The sequence below is a fragment of the Poromitra crassiceps genome (genome assembly GCF_964638095.1).
Source record: "Poromitra crassiceps genome assembly, chromosome: 23".
Taxonomy (NCBI): domain Eukaryota; kingdom Metazoa; phylum Chordata; class Actinopteri; order Beryciformes; family Melamphaidae; genus Poromitra; species Poromitra crassiceps.
Genome location: NC_139639.1, coordinates 17,939,851 through 17,955,157, shown reverse-complemented (window position 1 = coordinate 17,955,157; position 15,307 = coordinate 17,939,851). Strand labels below are relative to the sequence as shown.

General features: G+C 40.4%; 1 protein-coding gene across 1 annotated transcript; it reads left to right on the top strand.

The window, feature by feature from the left end:
• Nucleotides 1-1,435: 1,435 nt before the first annotated feature.
• LOC310796799 (solute carrier family 22 member 13-like) lies at nucleotides 1,436-14,655 on the top strand (the record flags this gene model as incomplete). Its single annotated transcript, XM_083659033.1, has 13 exons — nucleotides 1,436-1,810; nucleotides 1,915-2,018; nucleotides 2,099-2,253; nucleotides 3,271-3,439; nucleotides 3,550-3,670; nucleotides 4,013-4,065; nucleotides 5,009-5,220; nucleotides 5,300-5,408; nucleotides 5,770-5,976; nucleotides 8,276-8,378; nucleotides 10,330-10,416; nucleotides 10,725-10,824; nucleotides 14,624-14,655. The coding sequence occupies 13 exons, from the start codon at nucleotides 1,436-1,438 to the stop codon at nucleotides 14,653-14,655; spliced, it is 1,827 nt and encodes a 608-aa protein (XP_083515159.1).
• Nucleotides 14,656-15,307: the final 652 nt, after the last annotated feature.

Here is a 15,307-nt window from a genome sequence, read left to right as displayed (position 1 = left end):
TAACTGTTTCCTAAACGTTCCTCTTTACTCTCTATACCACAGATTTCCAACAAAATACTGCCTAATGAAAACAACCACAAGCCAACAAAACATCTTCCTGTAACACTTCATTTGAAGGGGGTATACATAAGCATTCATAAAGCATTCAGGTGTCATGCACATGACACCTGACATAAACATATAACCAGTCATAAATGTTTCTTCCACCTGGTCATAAAAGGTTATTATGTCACTTTCAATGTCAAATTGACATCATCCTCTATGTCAGTGTTACTCAAACCTTTTTGGCTTCAGTACCCCCTTTCCCTGATTTCTGAATCCAAGTGCCCACTTTACCCGACTACAACATTTTGCTTAGAAAACGGCAAGAGAAAAACTATAGCTATGATGCAATGAATGAATGATACCAACCTTTTTAAGAATATAACATTACAAAAGAAGAAATGTAAGAATAAGAAATGTAGTGAGAGAGTTGCAATTATTGCCTCCTGAGCAGTTTTATTTTAACGTTTACTTTATTTTCATATTTTTTTTTTTACATTTTTCCATTTTCCCCTTTATCTCAACTACCCCCTGTAGTACCTCCACGTACCCCTAGGGGTACTCGTATCCCAGTTTGGGAACCACTGCAGCTCAATGTCAAGTGACAGTGGTCAGTTGACAATATAGTGTCAATAGTAGTGATATGTATGACACTTTCTGCATCAAAATGACAATGCTTTATGACAATTGACATTGGGGGGGGGTGCAATTGAGTAAAAGTACAAAAGTTACTACTTTTTACAAATCGATTTTTTTTATGTTCTCATTTCAACTGAAGGATTACTTGGTTTTCTATGGGTTGAGACAATTCTTCAACACTGAGTTTGATAACAAGCTTCCAAAAATCCATTGCAACTAAAAAAAAAGAATAATACATGGTGCTCAATGTCAAGGTAAATCTGTTTTTCTTTGTGAGAATTCAACATTTTTGAGATGAGGTTTTCACCCAACATGTTGGAATCGCAGGGTTTTTGTTTGGTGTTGCGCCAGATATTTTATAAACAAAGTGAATTTCAGTGAAAAGCTACAGAAATTTGGCATCTTGAATTTTTCAACACAATCATTTTAATTTGGATCTTTGAAATACCTCTACCCAAATGAATAGGCGGTTAATGTGTTGGCAAGTATACAAGGATATCATCATCACATTCCGGGTTCCAACCCAAAATGAAAATAAAAATACATGAAACGCAGAATGGAGAGCATATTAAAGTTGTGTTTTGTCCAGTTTACTGCACTTCAAGTGACTGTCAATGGAGTGAAAATAGTCAATTATCTGCTTGCTAAAATATAAAATGCTGAGGTTAAACATTAATGTACACTGTTCAAAGGTGATTTCCTGGGTGGTCTTTTTCCACAAAGCAACACAAAGGAGATAATCAACACCCTCAACATGGCTGATTTTGGAGAGATCCTGAGGAACATTGGGGAATTTGGTTTATTCCAGCATCTCCTCCTTTTTGCCCTCTGCTTTCCAAATCTTTTCATGCCTTTTCACTTTGCAAGCTTGCTTTATGTCCAGTCAGAGCCAGGCCGACACTGTAACACATCCTGGATCCTCAGTGCTGCTCCTAACCTAACCACAGATGAGCAGCTGAACTTGACCCTGCCCCGGGAGAAGGATGGGACCTTCAGTAGGTGTGAGATGTTTAACCCTGTGGACTGGGACATTGATGCCATCAGGGAGTATGGACTCAATGAGACAACAGGGTGCCAGAACGGATGGGTGTACAACAAGAGTCTATATGAAGCCACCATAGTCACTGATGTAAGTTGTGACACTTTGATATTAATGTTCAAGTATTAAAGCATAAAATCCCTTTTTAATGTATCACTGTATATTTTGTTTGATGTGATGTTTATATTTCTTAGTTTGATCTAGTTTGTGACAAAGCAAAACTGTTGGAAGTTGCACAAACAGTGTTGATGGCTGGTGTGCTCGTTGGTTCTCTCTTATTTGGACCTTTTGCTGAATCGTAAGTGAATGTCAAGTAGTAAGAATTTGTGTCATTATGCTGTATCATCTTGTTGAATAATCAATCTCTGCATCTTCCAGGTTTGGCCGCAAACGAGCAACGCAAATTCCAGTGGTTGTCATGTTCATATTTAGTGTAACAAGAGGGTTGTGTCCCAACGTCTACTTATATTTAACATCACAGTTTATGGCGGGAGTTGGAGGTGGAGGCTTTCGAGTCAACTGTCTTATATTGGGTACAGTATACTCTTTACCCATTTTCTTTTGTTTAGGCAGCTGTTATATTGCCCCATATCATTCCCGAGATGCTGACAAGATACAGTACAATGAATCAGAGATATGTAAGATAACGGTAGCCTGGGTAAACCCAGCCCCCACGTGACCTGCTCTCAGAGTTCTCAGACTCATGAGCAGGGTAAGCCTGAGAGCAGGTCACTGGGGGCTGGGTTTACCCAGGCTAAGATAACGGTAACATTTTGCTGGTGTGGGAGAAAATAGAAAAATAACAGGTGACCTGTCCAAGTACTGTAGGCATTTCAAGCCCATATTACTTCAAAGAATTTCACTTGTGAAAGCGGAATAATACAATAACTGACAAAACAATTCTCTAAATATAAATTGTTTCAACTATCCTGGAATAAGTATAGGTCCAAATACAACATGAAAAACTTAGTAAGGTTGCCATATCTTGAACTGTAGTTTGATTTTATTAAATTCTATTATAGTGTAATTTTCCATACAGCTGCCGAGCCCACATAATAAATACTACTGTAATAATAATACATTTTATTTGTATATATATAGCCTAAACATATATAGCAGAAAACAAATGGATCTAAATTAGTATTAGATATCTTGACACTATTGGCTACATAATGTGTCTGTTAATTTACATACATCCACATCTTTTGTTGCCCATAAACATTGATGTTAGGTAACATTGTTATCTGTGGTAAAGTACGCTTACATGTAATATTGATTTATGGTTTTCGTTAATCCACAATAAACATTCATATCCATAAACAAACATTGAATACAAAACAATGTTTGCAACTCACTTCCTAACCCACACTCAAACCAATAACCTAAATTAAATTGAGCTATTCTTATGAAGTTCATGAGTCCTGCAACCCCCTGCTGCTAATTGAGGGAGACCGAACAACATCAACTAGTACTTTGTGTGTGTGTGCGATAGATTTTTTTCTCGGTAAAAACTAAAAGTTAATCATAAATGGTTATTTTGTTCCTTGCAGCCACTGAATGGATTGGGGTGACTAAACGATCATTTGGCCCATGTGTGAGTCAGATATTTGGTGCGTCCGGCCAGTGTATCCTTGCTGGCATTAACTACTTCATCCGTGACTGGAGACTGGTCCAGTTGGTGATGTCAGCACCAATTGCTGTTGTTGTTATTTACATATGGTATGCAATTATCACATTTATCTTCTTTGAAGACCCTTTATTGTTTTAGAGTAAAATTGTAGATGATTATGAAGTGACATTTTACTAATGAACATGCTTGTTTCCCTCAGGTTTATTCCAGAGTCAGCCAGATGGTTGATGGACAGAGGAAGGACAGCAGAAGCTAAACAGTTAATTCTCAAGGTTGCAGCAATCAACAAACGTACTGTTCCAGACTGTCTGTTGGAAAAGGTACTGTCTCTTCTTCACAATAACTTACTTCTCTTTAATTAATGCTTTATTTAAAATGTATAGGACATCACTGATGACATCATCTGTGACATCACGGAAGTATAGCCTTGTGTGTGTGTGAGAGTGAATTTATGACATCACTGATGATGTCATCAGTGGGACAGACAAACAAACAGACGGACAGAGCCCTAGCTCCCTTTATATAGATAGATAGATAGATTATCAGTTCTTATGACTATAGTTATACAGCTCTATAAGAAGATTATAACGGATTATAAGTATGTTTATAATGCATTATAGACATGGGCTTCATAGAAAGTGTTACCAATATTTCTATTACAGATTGCTGAGAAAAAAGCTGTGGAGAAAGCAGGCATAAGAGTTCTAATCAGATGGTAAATGATCACCTAGATGGTCACCAGATGGTAATCAGATCACCTGTACTTAGGAGGTTTTTCTTCATTATAACATTTGCATGGTAAGTTATACTCCACCAACTTTATAAATGATTCAATATTAATATTAAAAACTGTATTATGCATTTACTTCTAATGCTGTGGTACATGTAGCACTTAACATAAATTCTGGTTGATAATACATTTAACGCTTGAACCAGAGCTCCATAGCAGTGACATTGGACATTCATGAACACTGCTTCAGTTCTTATGCCAACATTTTATTCTGGTGACTGGGCTACGTTGTGTATTCATTGATTCAAACAACATATATATTTAACATTTGACCAATCATTTCATAACACATTCTCATTGTTGACATAACTACAATGCATGTTTTTCAGTCAACTGGCAATTACTTACATTTCCGTTCAATAAATTGACATTATTCCCACAAATGGCATCAAAACATTAACCTGACCAACGGTATTAACATACATGAATGAGGCATGTGCCGTTTTTGCTTTTGTTCAGGAGTTATTCATGTTATATATAGGCTAACAAGTTGGCTGTTGGCTGACATTTTTTTAAATAAAAAAAATTATAGCGCAATTGTCTGATAACATAAACAGAAGTATGTGAATGACAACACCTGTATTGCAAAACTAACTTCTCATTGCTGGTAATAATGAGAACCGATCTATACCCTGCAGGAGTGTATTATCAGCCATGTTTTTGAAAACAGTGCTTATGTAACTAGTAGCAAGAGGATTTCCAATAGCAAAAAGCTTTGTTTAGTTAATATGAGACATATCCCACTGTTAACCTCCATCACTTTGACTCCCTATGGAGTTCATAAGGTGTCCTGCTCATCTCTGGATGACTATTGCATTTTCTCCTTTTCCTACCCCCCCCCCCCCCCCCCCCCTGTTGAAAATCTAAGGTTTTCATTGAATCTTGCCTACTACTCCATTTACTTCAACATGGGAAACTTTGGATTGGACATCTTCTTGACACAGCTTATGTTTGGTGTCACTGAAATGCCAGCTCATATACTTTGCATCTGGCTGTTAGAAGTTTTGGGGCGAAAATTATTACTAATGTCGGCAGTTGTGATTGGGGGAGTCTTGTGCATGCTCACCCTAGCTGTTCAAGGTAAGGCACGTGGCAGAATTTAGTTAGCACTATGATTATTTCATGTTTTTGCTTTATTTATTTGCTCTCTCCCTTTCAGGAAGTGCCATTGCTGTTGCATCCTTAGTTATTGCAGGACGTTTTTTCACGATCGGGGGTATATCCATATGCAATGTCTACATTCAGGAGTTGTTCCCAACATCTGTTAGGTAGGTGTTGTTGACAGTTCATGTTGTGGCTATTATGTGTGAACAATCCGGATCTGGGTGAAACTGCTTTTTAAAATACTTTTATTGGTTTGTTTTAGCCTAGTTAGCAGCCTGATGAATGATACCGAGTACTAGAAAGTTTCCACTCACAAGAAAGCATTTGAGATCATATGACGATTGACGTATATTTGTTGATACTTAGAGACTTAAAACAAGAAACATTTTATGAGTTGTTATAATGTGACATCCTCCATCAATGTGGTTTTCAATGCATTAAAAAAAATGCAATTGCCACTGCAAATACTATTTGACCCAGGTCTGTGTCATTTTAATATTGTGTATTTTCCCTATTCTATTTCAGACAAACAGCTGCAGGATTAGCGGCCGTAATAATGAGAACAGGAGGGTTGTTGTCTCCATTGCTCAACATGTTGGCCGTATACCACTGGGCCATACCCACCATTGTCTTTAGCAGCCTTTTAATGATCAGTGGGGTTCTCATCTTCCTGCTTCCTGAGACGAGGAGAACAGAGCTGCCTGATTCAACTGAAGAGGCTGAGGGCAACAGGTGATGATGAAAATATCTCTTCATTATTATGTTATCAAACGCGGGTATAATATACTGTATCTCTTCCATTATAACATGAATTATAGCCCTTCTCTCTCCTGTTGCTTTTTCAGAAATATGACCTCCATGAACACAGCAAGTGACCATGAAGTGGACAACTGTCAATATCAACAATCAACCAGACTATAGAAATGTCTCTGAGGGTTTAGTCTCTGTGTTTTCATTGATCTTTATCTGTTTAATTGAGAAATATCATCAGTAACACTTGGTTAAACTGAGTGTTACTGATTATCCAAATGTATAGGCCTTCATTTAAACATGATTGAGCTTCCCTATGCTGCCTAAATGGTAGATGAATAATTTGAAAGAAATCTAATACAATCATGAATTAATCACTTCAAAGAGAATTTCTGATGCGAAGCCACACTAGAAATGAATGCGCAAAGTGCACAATATTTCTAGTCTTTATCTTCTAGACATTTTTCAGATAGCATTTCAAAGTCAAATGAAGAGTTTGTAAATAATCATTTTGCCGCTGTGCAGATGATGATTTATTAAAACTAGGTGACCAAAGAAATGTGCAATTCTTTTTTAAATGGAAGCCTGTGACCAGAGAAAATGGGAGAAAACACTGTAGAGCGACATGAGTGTTATGTTACGCAGCTTTGTCTTACTCTTAGTAGTCAAGGAAACGAGGGCGAACAGTAAACTACAGCCACCAAGAACGTTTCAGCCAAAACACATGCAAATATAATCTACAACAAATACACACTATCGGGTGACTTTGATTCTGACCTTTTGCTGGTCCAATCCCCAGTGTAGCCTACAGTGTGTGCTGTTTTTGTCTGAGGACAAACACTCAAACACTGATAAATGGAGATCTGAACATGATCACAGCATTCTGAAATTGGCCAAGGTGTGAGGCGTGTGGCCGTGTGTATATATACTGTAAAGAGCAGAGCAGCCTTGGATCGCACAGATACCTGGAGAAGACTGTCTCATTCATCTGAATCAGGTAAGTTTCTCTCTCTCTCTCTCTCCCCACCCGGATGACTAACCGCTACTAGACTCTCTTTCTCCAATGGCAGGCAAATTTCATTCATCACCTTCATCATGAAGACTCTTCTGGTCCTCTCTGCTCTCCTTGGTGTTGTCCTGTGTGTCAGAGCTGCAGCAGGTTAAGTCAAATAACACATTATTACTACATGGGCTGACTTCCCATACTCTGGATGTCCAGCTTTTCTAACGACCCTGTACAAAAAAGCTATTCTTATCCTGGAAATCTCTCACTCCGTCCCTACACTCTACATGGCTCAGTGACAAGTTGGAGAAAATAAAGTTCACCTTCAGAGGGTCAATAGACTCATTCTATAAGAGGTGGCAATTGTTTTTAGTATTCTACTTCGGCAACTTCATATTTCATTATTATTGCCTTGATGTATTTCTTGCAATGTCCAGTTCAAGCAGTATAAGAACAAGTTTACACACAAGCATGGCCAAGATGCAATTCAAACATCTCATAAAGAATTCACTATGCAGAAATACTATGATTTTTTGTGTTTTCAATCAATTGTGTCACAGTTTTGTAGCATCTTTTATGGAAGTATTGGACACTGTTTTTGTTTATCTAGAGGGAGGACTTGAACTTGCTATAAACTCATCTCAAGGTAAGATTCACTCAGTGCACTGCAAATGAGGGTTTTATGTGAGTGATGTGAGGCTTTGCACTACAGGCATGCATGCATTGCTTTGTTTACAGCGCCTTCTCAGCAGTGTCCTGATGGATGGAAGTTCTTCCAGGGGCGCTGTTACTACCTTGTGACTGAAGGCTCGAGCTGGACTCAGGCATTGGTAAGCACTAAACACTAAACAATTACCCCTTCTGTACAGTTCCAAGGTCCATTTGACGTGTCACGTGTAGACCTACTTAATTATCAGTTTATTTGAATGTAATCTTTTGATTTCTTAATACTAGTACTGATATTGTAGCCTTGCATCTGACCAACATCCAATACCTGTATGGGTATTGGTACATCCTTGTCACATAAGAAGAACCTTGAATTTCTGCACTTCAGACAGCCAAACTTACATCTCTCTCTCTCTCTCTCTCTCTCTCTCTCTCTCTCTCTACCTTTACTCCTTTCTCTCTCCCTCCACCTCTCTCTCACCTTCCTCCTTTCTCTCTCTCCGTCCCCATCTATCCATCTATCTATATCTGTCTATCTATCTATCTATCTATCTATCTATTTATTTATCCACTTCCTCCCCACCAGACTAACTGTGCCATTCTTGAGGCCAGCTTGGCCTCAGCACGCAACCCCCAGGAGTACTGGTTCCTTCAGCAGATGGTCGCCAAAACAAATGGACCATGGGCCGCTTGGCTAGGCGGCTTCTACCTACAGGTGCAAACCATGACATGATATAGTGTTAGTAGTAGTGGTAGTAGTACCTGCAGTGAGTGGACAGTGGATTCAATTAGTTTGACAGTAATTGGGAGTTGATTTGAGTTAAGTTGTGGACCAGTGATGTAATTTCAATCAGGAGACACATTTCTAGATTAACATTGATTTATTACAATGATTAAATTGCATGAGCCTTTAGGCAACATTAGAGATCTTTGGCGATTAGACATCGTGACATCAGCAACATCATGACAACCGGTCGTGTCTCAATGGTTCCAGACCCCCACACTCTAGTTGGACTTGTACAAACTTCATATTTACACCACAGGCTCCACCATAGAGCAGATGATTTGATTTTCGCGCATGCAAGGACAAACTGATTTTCTTTAAACTACTATACCTCCTTAGTGCTTTAAGATACAGACTCCATGTGCTATGTAAAGGTAAGTGTGTTGACATAGAAATATTTTTGTTAATTAATGCATTCACTTTATTAATCTAAAAATCGATTCATGGCTACCCTCCAGAGCCAGTGGCTGTGGCTTGATGGTTCCTGGTTCTCCAACAACGACTGGTGTGGTGGTGACAGCAAACCCTGCTTGGGACTCTTTACCCAAAAAGATGACGGTAAGAAAACAGGATTACGGATTAGGGGCCAGGGGCCTTAATAGAATACATAAATGGTCTCCCATACTGGCCCCCCACTGCCCCCCTTTTAGCCAATTGGCATGAACACAGAACACACACACACAAACACGACCTCGATGCCAAATTTCAGCCTCCTAGGGCAAAAACTGTGCCCACTAAAGGGCGGTGAACTTTTTGTGGACCAACCGGCCGACCAACAGAGTGACTTATAGAGCTGCTGGTCGCAGCTAGAAATGAAAACCAAACATTAGTGAGGCGAGACTAAAGAGAAGAGATAATGACGTGTTTTTGGCAACGACAAATAACATTGAAGCTATCGGACACAAGGTGTGACTTGTGATTGGTTTAGTGTTTCATTCCTGGTTAGTTTTAATGATGACACAGCTCCATGGCTGTCGGTTCTCATGGCCTGTTTCTATGTTCAGCTTCTTATACAGATTGCTTTTTCAGCGTGTCGTGCTCCTACGAAGGCTTGTCATCCATCTGCATGAAGGACTCTGACGTCGGTTAGTATCATGAAGATTGAAAAGTAGATACAGTACCTTCCGAATAAGACACAACCTTAAGATTACTTAATTATTCATGTTACAGTATTTGGAATAGTGTTTTGTGTACATATGGTATTGCTATTTACACGCAACCTCACACACATAGTCCTCTTTGGCATAAACATTCTACAGTCCTCCATGTCATTCACGATTGGATTTGATTTGATTTTTCCTGTCATTCGCAGTGCAAACGGTGGTGTGTCCTGATGGCTGGGAGGTGTTCCAGGGCAGATGTTATTACTATGAGGCTGCAGTTATGGGCTGGCCTGAGGCTGATGTAAATGAACAAAATATAAGTGCCCATTTCTACCTGAAATGAGCATGTGTCTCTTATCGCAACCATTTCTGTAGATGCTATATGTGCTTTGACACTTTCTTGTTAAGGTGATGATTATCGATTTGATGATGTTTTTGCTCTGTCCGATTATAATTCGATCACGCAGGACGTATGTTAGTCCCAGGTGGAAAGAGAGACCACAAGTCAAGTACAACAGACTCCACTCGTCAGACAGTTAAACTGAGTTTCTCTTTTTTTTGCTCTCCACCCTGTGTCACTCTACTCCTCCCTCTCCCACCAATTTCCCGGTCCCTCTCCCTGTCCCTCCTCACTCTCTTCCTCTCTCACTATGGATATCTCCTCCCCCCTCACCTCACGTCTACTTCTGTCTGCCTCCGTCCCTCCTTTTCCTCTCAACCTCCTTGTTTTCCATCTCTTCTCTTGCTCCCTCCCTCTCTCTCCTCTTCCTACCCACCAGACTAACTGTGCCAGTCGTGAGGCCAGCTTGGTCTCGGTCCACAGCCGTCAGGAGTATGATTTCCTCCAGCAGCTCAGCAACAAGCATGTACAGACCATCTCTTGGCTGGGTGGATTCTATCTACAGGTCAGACCACATTACATTAGTACAACTTAGTTGTACTTTTTGTTTCCACGGTTTGATACAATATCCTCTCCCCCCCCCCATACAATTTTGGCCTTTGGTTAAATACCAGATATCAGCCAGTCATGTCAGAGGCAGGTTCCTTTCCGACCACAGCTACAGTCTGTAAAACCGGCAATTAAATTGTATTTTCTTTGCACAATCCCCCCCCCCCCACCGCCCCAAATGTTTTTTGTAAAATTAAAGTTTTATATTTCACTGTCTCACTGCAGGACCAATGGATGTGGCTCGATGGCTCCTGGTTTTATAAGAGCTTCTTTGACTACCAGTCTCCAAACAGCACCAACCCATGCCTTGCAACATCCTCCATGAGTAAGAAAACACATGCATGCACACATGCGCGCACACACACACACACACGCACACACACACACACACACACACACACACACACACACACACACACACGTAATGGTTTGATGTGATGTTGTGAAAATTGTTTCATTCCCCTTAACATGTGTAAAGGCTCAAAAAATTCTCCCAGCATCCAGTGCTGGCACCATCTTGGCGATCCATTATTCAATATACTGTATTACAACCAAGACAGATAATGAGAGATATCTGAGAAAGTTCAAAGTCATGAGTGTAGATTCTTTCAGCAATCCTTTAGAGCTACAAGTAAATGGTCAGATGAGGTACAGTATATTTGTTTTTCAATTTAGGCTAGGCTATTGTGAAAAGTCTTGTCTTTAGCCCTAGCATCTACTCCAAAATAATCCAGATGTGTTACCAACATGGCAGTCACAGTAAACTGACCTGATATTATGGTTAACTAGCTAATGAGCTGACATATTCTATACAAAGTTGATGGGATGGGGAAAAAACAGCACAAAATCCACCATTTCTAGTTAAGATTAGGTTAGCAGGTGCAACCAGCTGTTCTCTGCTATGGACCTGCAACATGGCCATAAGAGGGAATAGGGTGTTAAGTCACCCTATTCATAGTATTCTGTTACACACGGCCATCTTGGTAGGAAAAGTAATTGTAATGAATGAACAGGTGATTGACAAATTGATCAAATGACAGCCACAGCCACTGAGCTGTGTGCATTGTAAGTGTTTTATTGGTAGGAAATGCATGTGACATCATAGGAATACTATAAATAGCCCTCTATAAAGACAGAACCCCATATAGTTGGCAGCTTTTGTTGTGTACTTCGCTGTTACAATATGGTCGGAAAACTAGTGGAGAATAAATCATTTGATAGGCTTCTAGAAATTCAGAGACAAGAAAAATATATCGGAAGAAAAGTTTATTAAGCCTTAATCTTATTGTAAATATAATGGCACCTTAGTCATTTTAACTAGGTGTAGCTTTCCAAATACTGTATGAGGGAACTTCTTGTCCATGTGAGTCAACGATAAATCTAAACTCAACTTTAGAGAAATGCCTGTTTGCTAGCATACACAATAGATTTTGCCATCACACGTCACTGGTGTTGTCATTTGTAAAAGAAAATTTGGCATGGGCACCCAAGCAGTCACAGACAAGCAAGCACAAGTTAAGTGAAACACTCCACTATTTCAACATGAAACTTTTGTCTTTACAGATGGCTGGGGCAATGTACCCTGCACCAATAACTATCCTTCCATTTGTGTGAAGAATACTCTTCTATAAGTCTGCACCCCACAGAAGAAGATGGAGCACACACACACACACACACACACACACACACACACACACACACACACACACACACACACACACACACACATTAAAGGGATATGCCAACTTTTTTGGAGTTTCGTCCATTTGCCATATCGCCCATACAGTCCATGCCCATACATAACCAAGATACACAATGCCTTTAATGTCATTCTCCGTGCAGTGAGCTGCAGTCGTTCAGTTCGTTAGTATCACCAGTGAATTGGACGAAACTGTACAGCCGTTCAAAGTCACCAAAAATACACATTTCTTATAGTGCCAAAAAGCTCTATGTACATGTTATGACTCGGGTACTCACCACGAGATGAAATATTAATCCAAAATGCAGAGAAACGCATTTTTTTTTAAAGTACCGTAAATAGATAGCCGGAACCACTTTCTAAACATGGCCGCCAGGCGTACAGCGCATGCGCTATATGCAGCTGTGTAGTGTACAGGCAAACAAGGAAGTAACTCGGTGTGGGGATTTACTACAAAAATGACGTTTCACGTAACTATGGATTATTACAGTATTTCATTGCGTGGTGAGTACCCGAGTCACAACACATACAGTACATAGAGCTTGTTGGCGCTGTTAGAAATGTGTGTTTTTGGTTACTTTGAATGCCTGTACCGTTTCCTGCAATTATTGGCGATACTAACTAACTGGACGAGTGTAGCTCACTGTATACGTGACAGTAAAGGTATTGTGTATCTTGGTTATACTGTATATGGGCGATATGGCAAATGGGCGAAACTCCCAAAAAGTTGATGTATCCCTTTAACAGAATGCCTGTTTCAAATAAAATGAAGGGGTTTCATCAGTTTGAGGTGGTTACTGTATGTTTTAATCATATATAGAATAATGACTGTGTGTCACTGTGTAAAACAGATCTCATTGTTTTTACTACTACTTTTATCTAAATCAAATTTAGCTACGTTAATGTATGAGTAAATGCTTAAAGACTGCACACACAAAAAGTGCAGAGAGTAAACAGTAGGGAGGCTGTTCAGCAGCATTATATCAATGTATTTTGTACTAACCAGACAAAAATTGTGTCCATTTTGAAGATTTGGAAAGTGACCTCAAATATGCTAAAAGCTACAGAGCCATCTACTGACCAGTTGAACTAGGCCTGGCTGTCACAGATGTGAATGAAAGTAAATAAGCATCCAGAATGAATGGAAGTCGAGCGATATTTCATGTCATTTTTGCCCTTCACACTCACATAGACGTGTCATCACAATGGTTTGAATATCTCAACATCACAATGGCTCAAGGGATGTCATCAGTGAGTTATGACAGTGGATGGATAAGTCCAGAAGGAGACTGTCGACATCACTGATGACATGACTCAGACATTGTGACATCATCAGTGTTTAAGTCACTGATGATGGCATATACATTGTGACATCATCAGTGATGTGATAAAGGTGAGGCTACAGTATATAAGTGATGGGAGTATAAGTGTAAGGGGAACACAGGGGTCAAATAGCAGAGTGAGGTAGCCGGAGGGAGGAACATTGAGGAGGGGGCGGACCCCCGAGTCTGGAATTTGTGTAATATTCTGTGAGAGGCAGCAATGTGCCATCGAGGCATCCAGTCTGCCAGAAAGCCATTAGAAGAAGAAGTGACGGGAGTATAAGTGGTACTACACACCCAGAAGAAGGGCGGTGGAAGGAGGGAGGACCGGCATAGGTAAGGGATAATGTAGGAAAACAGTGGATGGATAAATCCAGAAGGAGGCGGACAACATAAAGGATGCAAACTGCCATAAAACACCACAGAAGAAGAAGAAGTGGTAGTACAGTACACTACTCAACTGAGCACGAGCTAGCATTGCCCAAAAGGACCGGCCCACTCCAATCGTGAAGCCAATCGTAAGAAATTGGCTCGAGCCAGAGAAAGAATAGAATAGAGAATAGAATAGAACTTTATTTGCCATTTCAACACATGGTTGATTGGAAATTGTCTTGGTGCAGAAGTGCTCACATAGAATCACATAGAATCACAGGAGACATAGATGCAGAGAGTTCCATACATACAAAAACAAGGAGGTAATAGAAAGGATAATAACGACATTAAAAAAAAACATTTCATGGAACCTGTTAAAAAAGCAGAGTGCCGCAGTGCCACAAAAAGCTAAAAAAATGCTCGGTAAAGTGCTTAAAAAGTATTTAAAAAAAGGGAAAGTGCTAAACTATTTTTTAAAGTGCTTTTTAGTGATAAAGTGCAAAAAAAGCCTAGCTGGTGTTGATCCTTCTAGCACAAAGTGCCTGTGCTCTTGAGGTAGAGTTGAGGTGACGGACAGCCTCGGGATATGTACTGTTTTTGAAGCGAGAAGTCCTACACCTAATGCTCTGGAGCCTCCTACCAGAGGGGAGGGGCTTAAAGAGGGAGTAAGCGGGGTGCGAGGGGTCTCGCATCACCTTCTCTCCCTTGCGCTTGATGCGTGTGGCGTATAGGGAGGCCACAGAAGGAAGGTCGCAGCCGATGATCTTTGACGCCGTGCGTACTATTCTCTCTAGCCGAGCCTTGTCGTGCTCGCTTGTGTTGCCGTGCCACACAGACACTGAGAAAGTGAGGACACTCTCAACAGTGGCTCTATAAAAGCTGAGCTTCCCCTCCTTGGACACTCCAAACTTCCTGAGCTGTCGCAGTGAGTGGAGCCTCTGGTGGGCCTTGTTAATAATGAGGTCGGTGTTGGCCTCCCATTTTAAGTTTTCACAAATGGTTGTGCCAAGGAATTTAAAACTGTTCACTCGCTCCACCTGCTGGCCGTTGATGAGCAGAGGAGGGTGAACTGCTTCACCGCGCCGGAAATCTACAATCACTTCTTTTGTTTTGGAAGTGTTTAGGAGCAGGTCATTTTCTTTACACCAGTCGACAAGCCTGTGTACTTCAGCTCTGTAGGCTGATTCATCGTCGTTCTTGATTAGACCCACTACTGTTGTGTCGTCAGCGTATTTAAAGAAATGGACAGAGTCAGAGTGGGAGACGCAGTCATTTGTGTAAACAAGATAGAGGAAAGCGGAGAGAACACAGCCCTGGGGGGCCCCGGTGTTCAGGGTCAGAGACTTAGAGAGCAGGTTGCCAATTTTAACAACCTGTTCTCGGTCTGAGAGAAAGTCCAAGATCAGGTGGCACAG